Raw genomic sequence first — 12,188 nt, 5'->3', positions numbered from 1 at the left:
CCCCCGTGCCCGCGGGGTCTGTGCGGGTCGCGGTCCAACCAACACAAGGCATCGTGTGTGGGCAAAGAAGCGGTAGCGGTTCTGGCGGTGATGGTGAGCCATTGATCGCCGAGGACCTGCACATGCCAGTGTTCGTCCGCATCCTTGCTGGAGTGACGGATTTTTGCATTGTGTTTTCCTGGGTTTGTGTGTTCCCTTTACAGAAATAAACAGGTGCAGTTGCCATTCAGCCTTCCGGGAAGTGCAGCTGACTTGCCTTGCTGGCTTTTCGTTTTCGGGTCTGAGCTGGGTGTGGTTTGTTTCCATAGGCACAGGCCAAGGCTCAGGGCTATGGTTTTTCACCCTTGCAAGGTCCTGTGCTGCTGAGAGACGGCTTTAGAGCTGTTAACATCCTGCTACGTGTCTGACATATGCACGTGTATGTGTGTGACTGCGTTACACCACAGACTGGTTCTATGTGTTAAGGGCGTCTCAAGAGTCCAGAATTATTTGTGTTTTAACTGCTATCTACAAAGCCAAGTGCTCGTTAACAGGTACTCTCCCTTAGGTTACACGGTAAATCAAGATGCTAATAAAAAGAAGCTTTACTAATTAAATATGTTGTCAGAGCACATTTTGTTACTCTGTTATTTTTACCAAAGATTTGGTAAATTTTGCTAAATTCCATCCTCATCGTTTCAGGTTATAAAACTGTGAAATGAAACTGTTTTATGGCAAAGAGTGAGAGTTAAATTGTCCCGTAGGTAGTTGTGCAGGAGGAGAGCAACCTGATTATCTTTGAGCCAGCACAGCCAACTAGGCCAGCTTGGCTTGAATTGCCTCTGAAATCAATCTATTTTTGGGTGGCTCCATGATTATTCCTTTTCAAGTCTGAATATATATTTTGGTCATCCATGGTAACCTTCCAGCCAAGGGCAGAGGTTTAAGTAGTCCATCAGGCTGGACCAAAGGCCTTCTGTTCCTGGTAGCCTGCAACTCTGAATTAAGCCACTGAATCCTCAAATATTGATCAGCCAGGAAAGAAAAGCTGTTAAAGAGGAAATAAGACATCACTGTCTGTATGCTTTCATGCTAATTATATTTTCAGAGCTGAGAAAAACACTTCAGGAAATTTAGGTTAGTTAGGAGGAAGCAGTGCTAGAGATGTCAGCTTTTAATATTTATAATTCATTGCATCACCTCATTTTAATGGAAAACTAAAGGTGCTACTTCTATGAAGATAATTATAAATCAGGTATTTCATTATTCTTGCTAGAAATCATTGCAAACATTTTTCTATGAGCTATTGTTGTTGCTGCTTTTCATCATGAGCCTTTAACTGCTTTCAAAATAAAGAATTCCCCAAACAAAACCCGCAAATTGTCACATTATACTGTTAGGCTTCTGTGAGGGATCTGTGATGAGTTCTCTCACGTCGTGAAAGCTCTAAGTAGTGGTTTGAGTGTTGAAATACTTGGTTTTCTTTGATTAATCCCCAGGCTCCACCAGGGTTAACACCTGTTTCATGCAAAGATCAGGAAAAACAAAATGGGTTTGAGTGAATTCCAGTTTGTATCTGGCTGTATTTGAGAGTTTGGCTTGATTCATCAGAGAAGAGTAGAGAGTGCTAGAAGCACTCTGGAGTAGTCTCTCTTTTAGTACTGCTCTAGTAGTACCTAGAAAACAGCACTAAAACCTGGTAGAAAACCCCCTAAACGGGCCTTAGTCACAGTTTCCTTTCCTCTCAGTTCAATAGGGGAAGTGAAATTTCAACTGCACCAAATGGGTTGGGCTGCAGAGCCCTGGGTGCAGGTTGTTGGCAATTTCCACACTGGATTTTGGGGCAGGTGGGACTGGATTGTGTTTCAAAGCAGCTGCTGAAGACTTGATGTTAAAAAGGCAATTAATTAAGTTCTGACTTTCTAAATAAGTTTCTGCAGTGGTCTCATATGAAAGGGACAAAACACAAGGAAGATCCTAAAATCTGTTCCCCGCTCTGCTGCAGCACTGTTTGAAGGAGCCGAGGGCAGGCGTTCTAAGTCAGTTCTGTAACTCTCTGAGGACACAGTACATTTATTGAACCCTCTGCAGCAGCAAGCATTTGTTCCCAGTAACTTCCAGTGGGAATGTAGAACAATCACCAAAACTGTTCATGAAAACCAAGATGACTTGAGTTATGGCCTGGCTTGCACATTGTTTGTACTGTGTTCCAAGATAAAATTTTCCAGCAAATTTCAACATTTTGTCCCTGTATTTACAATGCAGGCATGTTATTTGATGTGGTAATGCTCTTTATGTGGTACAGCCTTTCCCTGGGTAGGTTTTGGTTAAGAGAGACAACATTTTGTCCTCTCTGTGGATGGGGCGTGGACCTTTTAACTCACAAAGGCTGACACAAATGGATGGGTGTTCTGAAGCCTGTCACCAGTGAACAGATGTTCCTGCTGTACAGGAACACAGCTTCCCTGCTGGCAGCTTTTCTTTCCCATGTCTGTGTTCTGTGTGAGCAGGAACTGGGGGGCAGCACGTGGATGGAGATGCTCTTTGAGGTAATGGTGAGAATTGTGTTTAAATGTGAACAATAGGTTTTTCCTGGAGAGCCTTGTGTGCTCCTTTCCACTCAACCCTTTGTCCTTCAGAGCTGCAGTGGTCCCAGCACTTGGAAGACCCCTGGAATCTCAGAAAGTGGTGCCACTTGGACCTACTCTAGCAGAAATGTTGCCTCTGCCTGGTGTTCTGTTGCTGTAGTAGCACAAGAGGCAGCAGAACTGTCAAGCTATAAGGAAATTGCTGACAAATAAATGGGGAAAAAATCAGAGCCCAGAACTTCTCCAACCGAGGATTTGTGCTGAGTACTTCTCCTTGTAAGCCAGCAGAGTCTACCCTTGCTATGGGAAAATTGAAAATGTGTCCCTCGTGGTGACCCCTAGCAATGAAACAGCTTCTGTTCTGCAGTTGTTCAGCAAAGTGTGTGACTTTGTCATGTGTGACGTGCTCCTTACCCTGCGCGGGTGTCGGGTTTGTTATCAGCCAAGTTTCAGAACAAGCTGGGAATAAAATAAAAGTTGTAATTGTATTCATGAAGTTTTCCAAGTTGCGCATTTTGAGTGTTAGAAGCCATAAGCTCTTTGCAGCTCCTTTCAGATTACTCAGTTGTGGAGAGTGGCCTCTTTGTCATTTGAAATACTATATTCATATACAGAGCTTAATCATCTTCTGAATGAATGCAATGCAAATCCTCCTCTGCTTGGCTTCTAAGGGCTTTTATCAATCTTAGTCACCCATCCTTTTTCCTTGTCTGTGCTCTGTAGAGGGTGAAAGGCAGTCGTTGCACGGGTTTTATCTCACAGACTGTGAGGACACACACACCACTTCAGAGCCATGCCAGTTACAGAACTGATTTCTTAAACACAGCTGATAATCAGTCTCAAACACTGAAGAGTGGCTGATGAAACTAAACCCAATGGCCAATCCTCACAGCCAATCCCCTTGTTTTGGGTATCTGTGCAGTTCCCTGAGCTCCTTGGTGACCTGCATCACCTTGGTTGGAGCTGCACCTTCATGAGTGCAGGGGCAGGGAATAAGTGGATTTGGTTTCATTATTTTGTTTTACTTAATATATATATTTTTATTTTATTTTATTTTATTTTATTGCACTTTGATAGGATGAAGCCATAGTACAAAGTTGTTAGTCTAATTTGAATTTACATGGAAGTTCATCATCACTTTAGGAGAACAGAAAAAATAAAACTTCTGTCAAGTTTCAAAATAAATATTGAACTGTGACTTCGGGAGTTGTAGCAGCAGAAAATTCCAGGCATGTCTAAAAATGATTAATCCCAGTGAAGAAAGCAAATGAAGGTTGTATTGCCCAGTGTCCAGAATTATAATAACCCCAAGTTTCTGTCAATAGAAAGCAATTTATGTCTTGCACCTTCTGACACTTCAGGACAGAAAACCTGTACGGAGACTCTGGAAGGAGCTGGCAGTATTTGGCAGCTTGTCTGGAAAATCGCTCTACCACAGCCCAATACTGAGCTCTTGGAAAGGGTGACAAATTCAGGGAACTTCTGTCCCTGTTGGGTTTTAGCAGCCACTAGGTGCCAATGTTGGTCCAGTTTCAGAGCAGTCGGACAAAGCAGTGACTGGAGGCAAAGGAATCCCTTCGGGGCTCGGAGTTTTTGCTGAGCACAGTTTGTGTCCTTGCACGGACTGAGGCTGCCCCTTTCCTTCAGGCTGTAACTGCTGCTGGTTTAGTTTTAGCCTTTCCATAATTCAGCTGTTGATAAGTGCATCTGAAAATTAAATTAGTGGGTTTTGCAGTGTCCTTGCAAACTCAGGGAAGTCAAAAATACCCTCACTTCCAAGTGCTCTGCTGTCTTGAGGGCAACCTTTGGTGGTGTGGCCATTTTCCATAGTCCTTCTCCGTGGCCATAAGAGGCAATCTATGAATCCTTGTCATGAAATAAATTATTAGTTAAGAGGTAAAACCCTTTTGACCCCTGAAGAGGAGACAAGAGAAATGACTCAGGGAGAAAAGGGAGGCTGCAATCCGTCCCTGCCGACACTCCCTTCCCTAGAGATCAAGGTCATTTAAGAAAGGCCTTCATTTGAATTTTTTCCCCTTGGACTAAGATGAATGTTCTGTATTTCTGTAGCCCTATTCCTTGATATTATTCTGAGGGAAGAGGTTTCAATTCACTTTTCCCAGGGAATGTCTTGATGCAAAGCAGCACCATTCAGTTTTAATAACTGTAGATTGTTAGAGAACTCGATGCTCGCTGGTCGAACAAGCCAAGCCAAATGAAATCTGAACAAACTCCTGTCAGGCACATCCCATTTCTTTCACCCAAAATGAAGATGCCAGCTCAGCCAGTAGCTGTGCACCTGCTGCAGTGACATCAGTGGGATAAACATTGGGAAGTGCTCTGGGGAAGGCACTCGGAGTCAGGAGCAAGTTACCCCTGGGCAGGAGCTCAGTATAAATAGCAGCCATGTGGCCATTATGCAACTGGAGCAATTTGTTGTCACCCCCCCTTTATTGAGTGTAATCTAAATTTCATTGGAGTCAATGTAATGGCAAAATATTTACATGGGTTCTAGCAACAGAGCCACAGCACTGTGGGAAATTGCTTTGTGCTCTGGAGAGAAAAGGCATTGAGATAAACTGCATTGCTGAGATAAACTTAGCTTTACTAAGCACTACAGGAAACTTAGCACCACCAAAGGAGCCATTAGGTAGGAATTGTTAATATTTCAGTGCAGGCATTTCACCTCTTGGCAGTGAAAGTAAAACCATGTAATTCAGGTATAAATCATGACATGCAGGTGTGTGGACCTTAAGAATCCAGGAACAACAGCAGTTTTGTGAAAGCCTCAAATTCTATTTTAATAATTCCCCAAAGAGTGCACTTAAACATAAGCCAGCATGAGAATGGATGTGTATTGGCTAATTGATTTAGAATACAAGAGTGGCAGCTCAGACCAGCCTATTTCACTGCATTCTGCATGTATTTTGTACATTGAATTAGTGTTTAGTTCTTACAGTTTATGTTTACTAGTTCAAAAATGGAAGAAACTTCCTGTTCATCTGAGGGAATCCCTATTTTTTTTCTAGTCCTATTAGGCTAGGAATATCCTTGGTCTTCTGCTGTTTGAAACTTTGTCTTGGGTGTGTTTTTCTCTTTTTTATTGGATGAGTCACTCTGGTAGCTATTAATGCAGTTCCATAGCTGGGCAGTGCACGCAGAAGGTGTGCAGCTAAAATGGAAAATGACTGTCATTATGTGACACGTCTGATGACGTAGCTGAGGTTTAACTGAACAGAAAGAAATATTTTACTTTGAATTAGTCATTTTCTGCATAGTTAAATACTTTGAAAGCGAGCACTAAATCTGAATCCTTAAATGCACAGCTGCTTAGCCAAATGATAAATACAGAACAAGCTCGTTACCTTTGCAATGTATTTTGTTCCTGAGAGCAAAGCTGTGCTTAGTCTCTAGTACGAATTTAGTGTGAATTAATTTAAATGGGTTGCTGAGCACACCTTAGGACAGGTTTACAGTCAAAATCCTGCCAGGTTAGATATGAATGTGAGCTCATGGAGATGTGTAAATTCAGAACTACTTCCTACACTTACACATAAAAGAGGACTGTCAGAACAGGAAAATGCCATGCATCCACCTCCTGGAGCTGCCCAGAGCTCCTGGGAAGGGCTGGGCTGCTTCTCAAAGCGTGTGAGAGACTCCAGGGTGAAACAAAATGCTGGTTTCTGATTGCTTCCTCTTTGCTTTGGAGGGGGGGAAAAAAAACTGTCGAGTACATTTAGATCTCATTCATCATTTAACCTTCACCTGCAGGATGTGGGATTTGAAACACATGAGAAATGTATGTTCTTTAAATACCAACATCCTTAGAACCTGGGGCGGGGTGGAAATCAAGCAAATTCAGTGAATCCACACCAGTGGTAGGTATTTTTTAGTGAAAATATTGCAGTTTTACTCAGAATAAGCATCTCCTCTAAAATAACTTAGATCCCAGACATGCATTTGTGCTTCTTTTTTGCAAGCAGATGCTGCTGCCAAGGCAGGAGGGCTCGAGCTGGCTCCATTCCCCAAGCCATGTCACTTCCTACACCATCCAGGTGTCCAGCCCTCCCTGGCAGCAGCACTTGGATTGCAGCTGCTGGCAGTTGCCACTGCTCTGCGCGTGGCAGGCAGGTATTTTACATTAAAAATAAAAATCTTTTAAAAAAGCAGGCATATCAGGTGTCCATGGCAATGCCACTGTTTTTCCCTGCTTAGCTCTACCCTTGGCATCCCTTGGGCAGCTCCTCCCCAGCTTCCAGTGACCTCAGCTGCCCGAGAGCAAGTGTGCTGTTGTTTTCTTTCTGGATTTGAGAATTCTTCTGTCTTGTAAATGAGCAGAAGTGCTTTAATTCTGTCTAGTTCTGGTGCAGCAAACAGTGTTTGTAGCTGACCTCAGCAGTCAGCCCCAGAGTGGCTGCACCCAGAGGAATGACATCAGTGGTGCAGAGCCAAACAGTTCGCCTCCACAAGGCAGAGCCACTTTTACTGGGCAGAGCTGAGCTGTTTTATTCAGCCTGCTCCGAGCTGAGACAGGGTGATCCTTAGGGAATGAGCTGCCTTGTGTTTCACAGAGCTCCAGAGCTGACTGTTAGCACACTGGTCACAATAATCACATTCTGTTGGGATGGTGGCCCTTTAGCACAGAGGAGATCAGCACTGTGTGATGATGAAGCCCTGCAAACTGCTCTGGTGCATGAGCTCAAAGAGCAGGCCTGGAATAAACTCTAACCAAACCCTGGCAGAAAGCAGGCAGGAAGCTGAACAGAAGTCATTCAGCTTGAGCAATGCTGTTAGCTACAGTGTCCACAAAATACAGAGAGTTTAAAGGCAAAAAGGTGATTGAGGTACAGTGCTATTTAATAAATGAAACCTGCAAATATTCTTCCCACTAACTGAGTTGCAGTTCACACAGAATTGCTGTTCACACAAATCTCCCCGTGTGCTGCAGTGAGGCTTTGGTCAGTAATGCTGACTCTGATGACTTTTCTTGCCCAGTGTGGAAGCAAACCTCACAACTTCTTGTTTGCACTCCATCCCAGCAGTCTCCCCTGTGCTCCCAGCCCATGAAAGCAGATGCACTTACGGTTTGCCCCTTGCATAAAAGGATGCAGTAACGGTTTCTGGGATGTTCCAAACCCACTCTGGCAATGCTGCCTGCATGTTTCATTTTGATAGCTGACTTGTTTTCCTGCCTTTGCACGTTGTTAGCAACAGTGGTGTTATTTATGCCATTTGATGGAGTGTGTGGCTTAAGCATGACACAGTGGCCCTGCCAGATAAACGCTGAGTGTTGCTTTTGAGCCCTCATTTAGCAGTTCCAGCTGACACCTTTGCAGAGGGTTTTTTTTTAAATAAAGCCCAAGCGGATGAAAAGTGATAAACACAATGCTGTTTTAGTAAAATGTGAACTACTGCCTTGGAAGAGATTCCCTCCTCTTTCCCCTTACAAGGACAGAAAAGCACATTCTCTCAATATTTTTTCCTGTATTCTGTGCATCTTATTTAATGTGCTGGTTGGTGTAAGCAGAAATGTTTGCTGATTGCTCATTTTAAAAATATCTGTACCATTGAAGCCATGCAGTAAAGCAGGTTACTGTTCTATGCATATCTAGTTTGTAGGCACAGAAGAGAGTGATAAGCTTTTAGTGTTAATGATTTATTTCATTTTGGGGAAACAAGAAATATCATTTAGGAAATTCCATGAGAGATGGCAGGGTGCATTTCTTCTGCAATATTCTGCATTCATACAGAACGGTGGTTGTCCTCTAAAAAATTGAAAAGCTCAGTGCAGAGGAAATATTCTAAAATTATCTCCATGTTTACACCACTACATTCCTACCTGTTAATTTGAAATTTTCTCCTGCAGATGTTATTAATGTAGAATAAAGCTAGAGAAATGAGGAGTGTTCCTGCTCAGGGGATCCAAATGACCACACAGATGTGGAGACACAATTTTGCTTTGAGACCTGGACTTTGAGCCTTTGCAGCGTTGATTATTCAAACCAGTGTTACCAGTGCAGTTGCTTTTTCGTTGCAGAGGAGTTTGATGTTCCTGTCAGGCTGGTGGCAGGGAACAGCTCACTGTGTCTTGTGCGTTTTGGAGATGTGCCTCCTCAGCCGCCGGCCCCCGAGGGTGAGCTGGCAGACCAGCTTCTTGGAGAATTTCAGAGCCAATGCTACTAAAATAAGAGTAATTATCACTCCAGCAATTAAAACGAGGTCTCGCCAGAAGAACTGAAGACACTTGGTTGGGAGAAGCGTCATACAACCCCCCAGCTCATTCCCCGTCAGCTGCCCCAGGGGCTTCATCCTCAGGTGAGCGGGACTGGCGCACCTGAGCCGGGCGAGCGCGGGCGCGGAGAAATCCTCCAGCCACAGCTTGAGGTACAGGATGTGGCAGTCGCAGTGCCAGGGGTTGTCCCAGAGCTCCAGCTCCTGCAGGCGGCCCAGGCTGTCCAGGACGTGCAGCCACAGGGGGATGGACACTCCTCAGGCAGGACCCCCGGCAGCAGCACCCACAGGGCACAGCCCAGCACGGCCAGCAGCTCCATCGCCAGCTGCACAGACAACAAAATTGTTGCAATTATTAAAGGATCCGGGGCATGGATCATTGATAGAATTGTGGGATCTATAAAAGAACTGTACAAGCAAAAGGCCTGCAAGCAAAGGTTTGTGTGAGAAACTGCCTGCATGAGAAAGCACTGGTGTGAGAAACAAGCCTGAGAAGAAGAAGGGAGTTTGAAGGATGTGCAGCTGTGCAGATAAGATGTGCTGACCAGGAAGCTTGCCAATGTAAGTCCAATTATGTAGAAGTAGAAATGTGCTGTGATAAGCTTTAAGCCACTCAGGAGTTAACAAGCTGGTATACTATATAAGTGCCTCTGGATTGCTAATAAACTGAGTTTTGTGCTTATCAACCATATTGGTTTTGGACTGCATTCCTCCCTCCGCCGGGATCCCTGGGCTCTCCTTTTACAATTCCAACACAAAATGACACCTAAGTGGGGGTCGGTACCCTCAGAGAACCACAGCAGTTATTGCTTCCCCAGGTTGAGGTTTTTGGAATAAAATCTGTCGTTTTCTGTGTGCCCCACAGAACCACTCTCCCCGACTTCAGCACAAACGCTGAAGACAGAGCACAGGTCTTCCCCTCCCTCTCTGGTTCATTGCTTTGCCTTGATAATTGTACAAGAAATATTAATTATCAAAATTCTGGGACGGAATGTCACCAGGAGATGACAGGAAAAACCACGTTAGTTTCAGGCAAAGGCTTTTCTTCCGTTTCCATGTCTTCATAGATCGAGTGTTAAAACTGTGTGTTGAAATCAGCTTTCAAAATGAAGCTTAAGGGATTGAATAATTGTAAATGCCTGAAAATACTCTTCCTTTCTGAAGCTGAAATACTCATCTTAACCACCTCCTATGTCTTTGTCAGTGAGTTATTCTGAGTATCTTTGCTCTGAATCCAGATACTCATCTGTGATTTTTCAAGAAAACTACTGGGGCTTTTTTTCCAAAGTAAACATCTTAAAAGGACAGACTATGTCATCTGGCTAAAAAAAGTTAAGTGATATTTATGGAAAAGATGATCTCTTCTGATTTAATATAGAAACAGCAAGAAACGCAAACTCAAACAGAAACACAAACTGTGGCAAAAATGCAGAAGGGAGGGTTGGGGAGGTGACTGGCTGACACTTACCCTGTTTGATCCTTCTTGATCCCTTTCCCTGTGCTTGGTGAAGTGCTGGAGCGTGGATGGCAGTGCAGGCTGGCTGCTCAAAGAGTCACCAAGGAAGTGTGGCAGAGAAGATGAGCTTTTTCCTGTGCAGGATAGGACAGCATCCCAGAGGAAGCTGCTGTTTATGGTTGTGCCGTGGCAGACAGTGCTCGGGGAGGGCCTTGTGTTTGCTGCAGACAAGAGGAAATGCTTTGGGATTTTTGGTTTATTCCTAATGTATTTTTTCCTATTGCATCTGACAGTATCTGGAAAAACTCATCTGAAATTAAGTGGGGTTTTTTAACTCAGTTGTAAAAATCTCCAGGTATAAAAGTTAGTTTGGGCCTGAGGTGCTGACAAACACAAGCGTCAGCGGATGAGGGAGCTGAAGTTAAACTGTGAAATTGAGTTTTTCTGTATTAGTCAGCCAGGTTTGTTTGATATCTGACTTCTCACTGCTTAAATAAAATCTGTTCAGGCCAGCTCTGTATAGTGTTGTTTTGGGGACAGGCTTGGAGTCTGTTCTGGTTTTGGAAACAAAGCCTAGGTGAGGTTTTGATGTTGCAGATGTGCAGCAGAGCTGTGTTTCTGAGCTGTCCTTTCTTTGTAACATGGTGTTCCTGGGAGGACAGGAAGTTTCTGATGTATAAATTGTTCTGATAGCAGCTCTTGTTGTCTAATTCTTACTTATTTTTAAAGAGCTTTTCTTCATTGGGTCTAATGAGTTAGCAGGAGCTTCCTTAAGAAAATGCCTCAGTGTGTATCTCTGCTCTTTAGCATTTGAAAAGGCAATTCAGACAGTGCCAGGGGAAAAGACAAAAATACTTCAAACCCCGTTGGAATTTTGATCTTTTCAATGAGTTGAGGAGAGCGATTCCTCCCTTGTTGGAGCGAGTGGCTCATCTGCCTGTCAGATGTTGAATGGCTGGACCTGTGAGTGGACTGCTGATAACAGGGAGGTCCTTCTATCTTCGGGATTGTTTCACTGCTTTTGGAAAGTACATCCCGAGGCCATGGATTTCATGAATGTCTGTCTGCCCCCTGTGCCCACCCGATCTGTGCCATGTGTCTTGAGGAACGCTGCCACACAGAATCAAAACCTTCCTGTTACAGAATGAGATCAAATGCTGTGTCCTTTTGCGTTGGAACAGGTGCTGGACATTTGGAATCCCCCAGAACCCACTCAGACTCTGTGCTATCCTCACAAAGTTGGTCCCACGTTCCTCCAGGTGTCCCCGCTGGTGGCAGAGGTGGCTGCTCATGCTGAGTCCCCAGACCTGTCCCACACGATGGGGCCCTGGCCAGTGCTCCAGCTCCCTGTGGAGGGGAGGATGTGCAGGGAATATCTGGCAGAAGCACCAGGCATTTGCCTTTATGATTTTAGGACTATAGCTTTTTGTAGGCCAAATGAGGATTCTTCATTTAAGAGGATTTATTAAGACCCAATTTGAAAAAAAAAAAAGAAGTTATAATCTGCTATAATCTTGTTAGGGTATGAAAGTATTTTTTCCACAGAGAGAATCCATTTGAAGTTTTTGTGAACGGGAGAGGCTCTGCCTCCTCTCAGTGGAGAGGGATTTCTGGACACTCTGTTTCCCAAACAGCCCCTCTCCCCTCACCTCACCCCCTGAAAGCCCCTTTCTCTGGATTGGCTTTCTTTGGAGGCCTTGACTTTTCCAGTGAGTTCCGTGGGGGCCGTGCCTGCTTATTCAGGGAGGAAAAGGGCTGAGGGGAGATTACTGCTTTCCTTGTGGTTAAGAATAAAAGCTGCAAGCTGGAGATAAATGTGCAGATCAAACGCGTGACCTGCTGAGAGCAAATTCAGGCAGAAGATGCCATTATCTTTTCTAGTCACTTTTAAGAAGTTACAGTCATTTATTGCTGTCAATGACCTGTTCTTGACC

General features: G+C 44.2%; 2 protein-coding genes across 2 annotated transcripts in view; both read right to left on the bottom strand.

The window, feature by feature from the left end:
* RAB43 (RAB43, member RAS oncogene family) overlaps window positions 1-3,081 on the bottom strand; it is an 18,427-nt gene extending 15,346 nt beyond the window's left edge. The window contains exon 1 of the mRNA XM_017737288.1: window positions 2,982-3,081. Within this exon, the coding sequence (XP_017592777.1) occupies window positions 2,982-3,081 (100 nt within the window). The remainder of the gene's footprint in view (window positions 1-2,981) is intronic.
* Window positions 3,082-6,625: 3,544 nt separating this feature from the next.
* Window positions 6,626-9,118, bottom strand: GP9 (glycoprotein IX platelet). The gene is given in 2 exon segments (XM_017737292.1): window positions 6,626-9,045; window positions 9,048-9,118. Coding segments are annotated over 2 exon segments (471 nt in total). The 3' UTR covers window positions 6,626-8,645.
* Window positions 9,119-12,188: the final 3,070 nt, after the last annotated feature.

The sequence above is a fragment of the Corvus brachyrhynchos genome, unplaced genomic scaffold, assembly GCF_000691975.1.
Source record: "Corvus brachyrhynchos isolate BGI_N302 unplaced genomic scaffold, ASM69197v1 scaffold266, whole genome shotgun sequence".
In the NCBI taxonomy this organism is placed as follows: domain Eukaryota; kingdom Metazoa; phylum Chordata; class Aves; order Passeriformes; family Corvidae; genus Corvus; species Corvus brachyrhynchos.
This window is presented reverse-complemented; position numbering and strand designations above follow the sequence as displayed.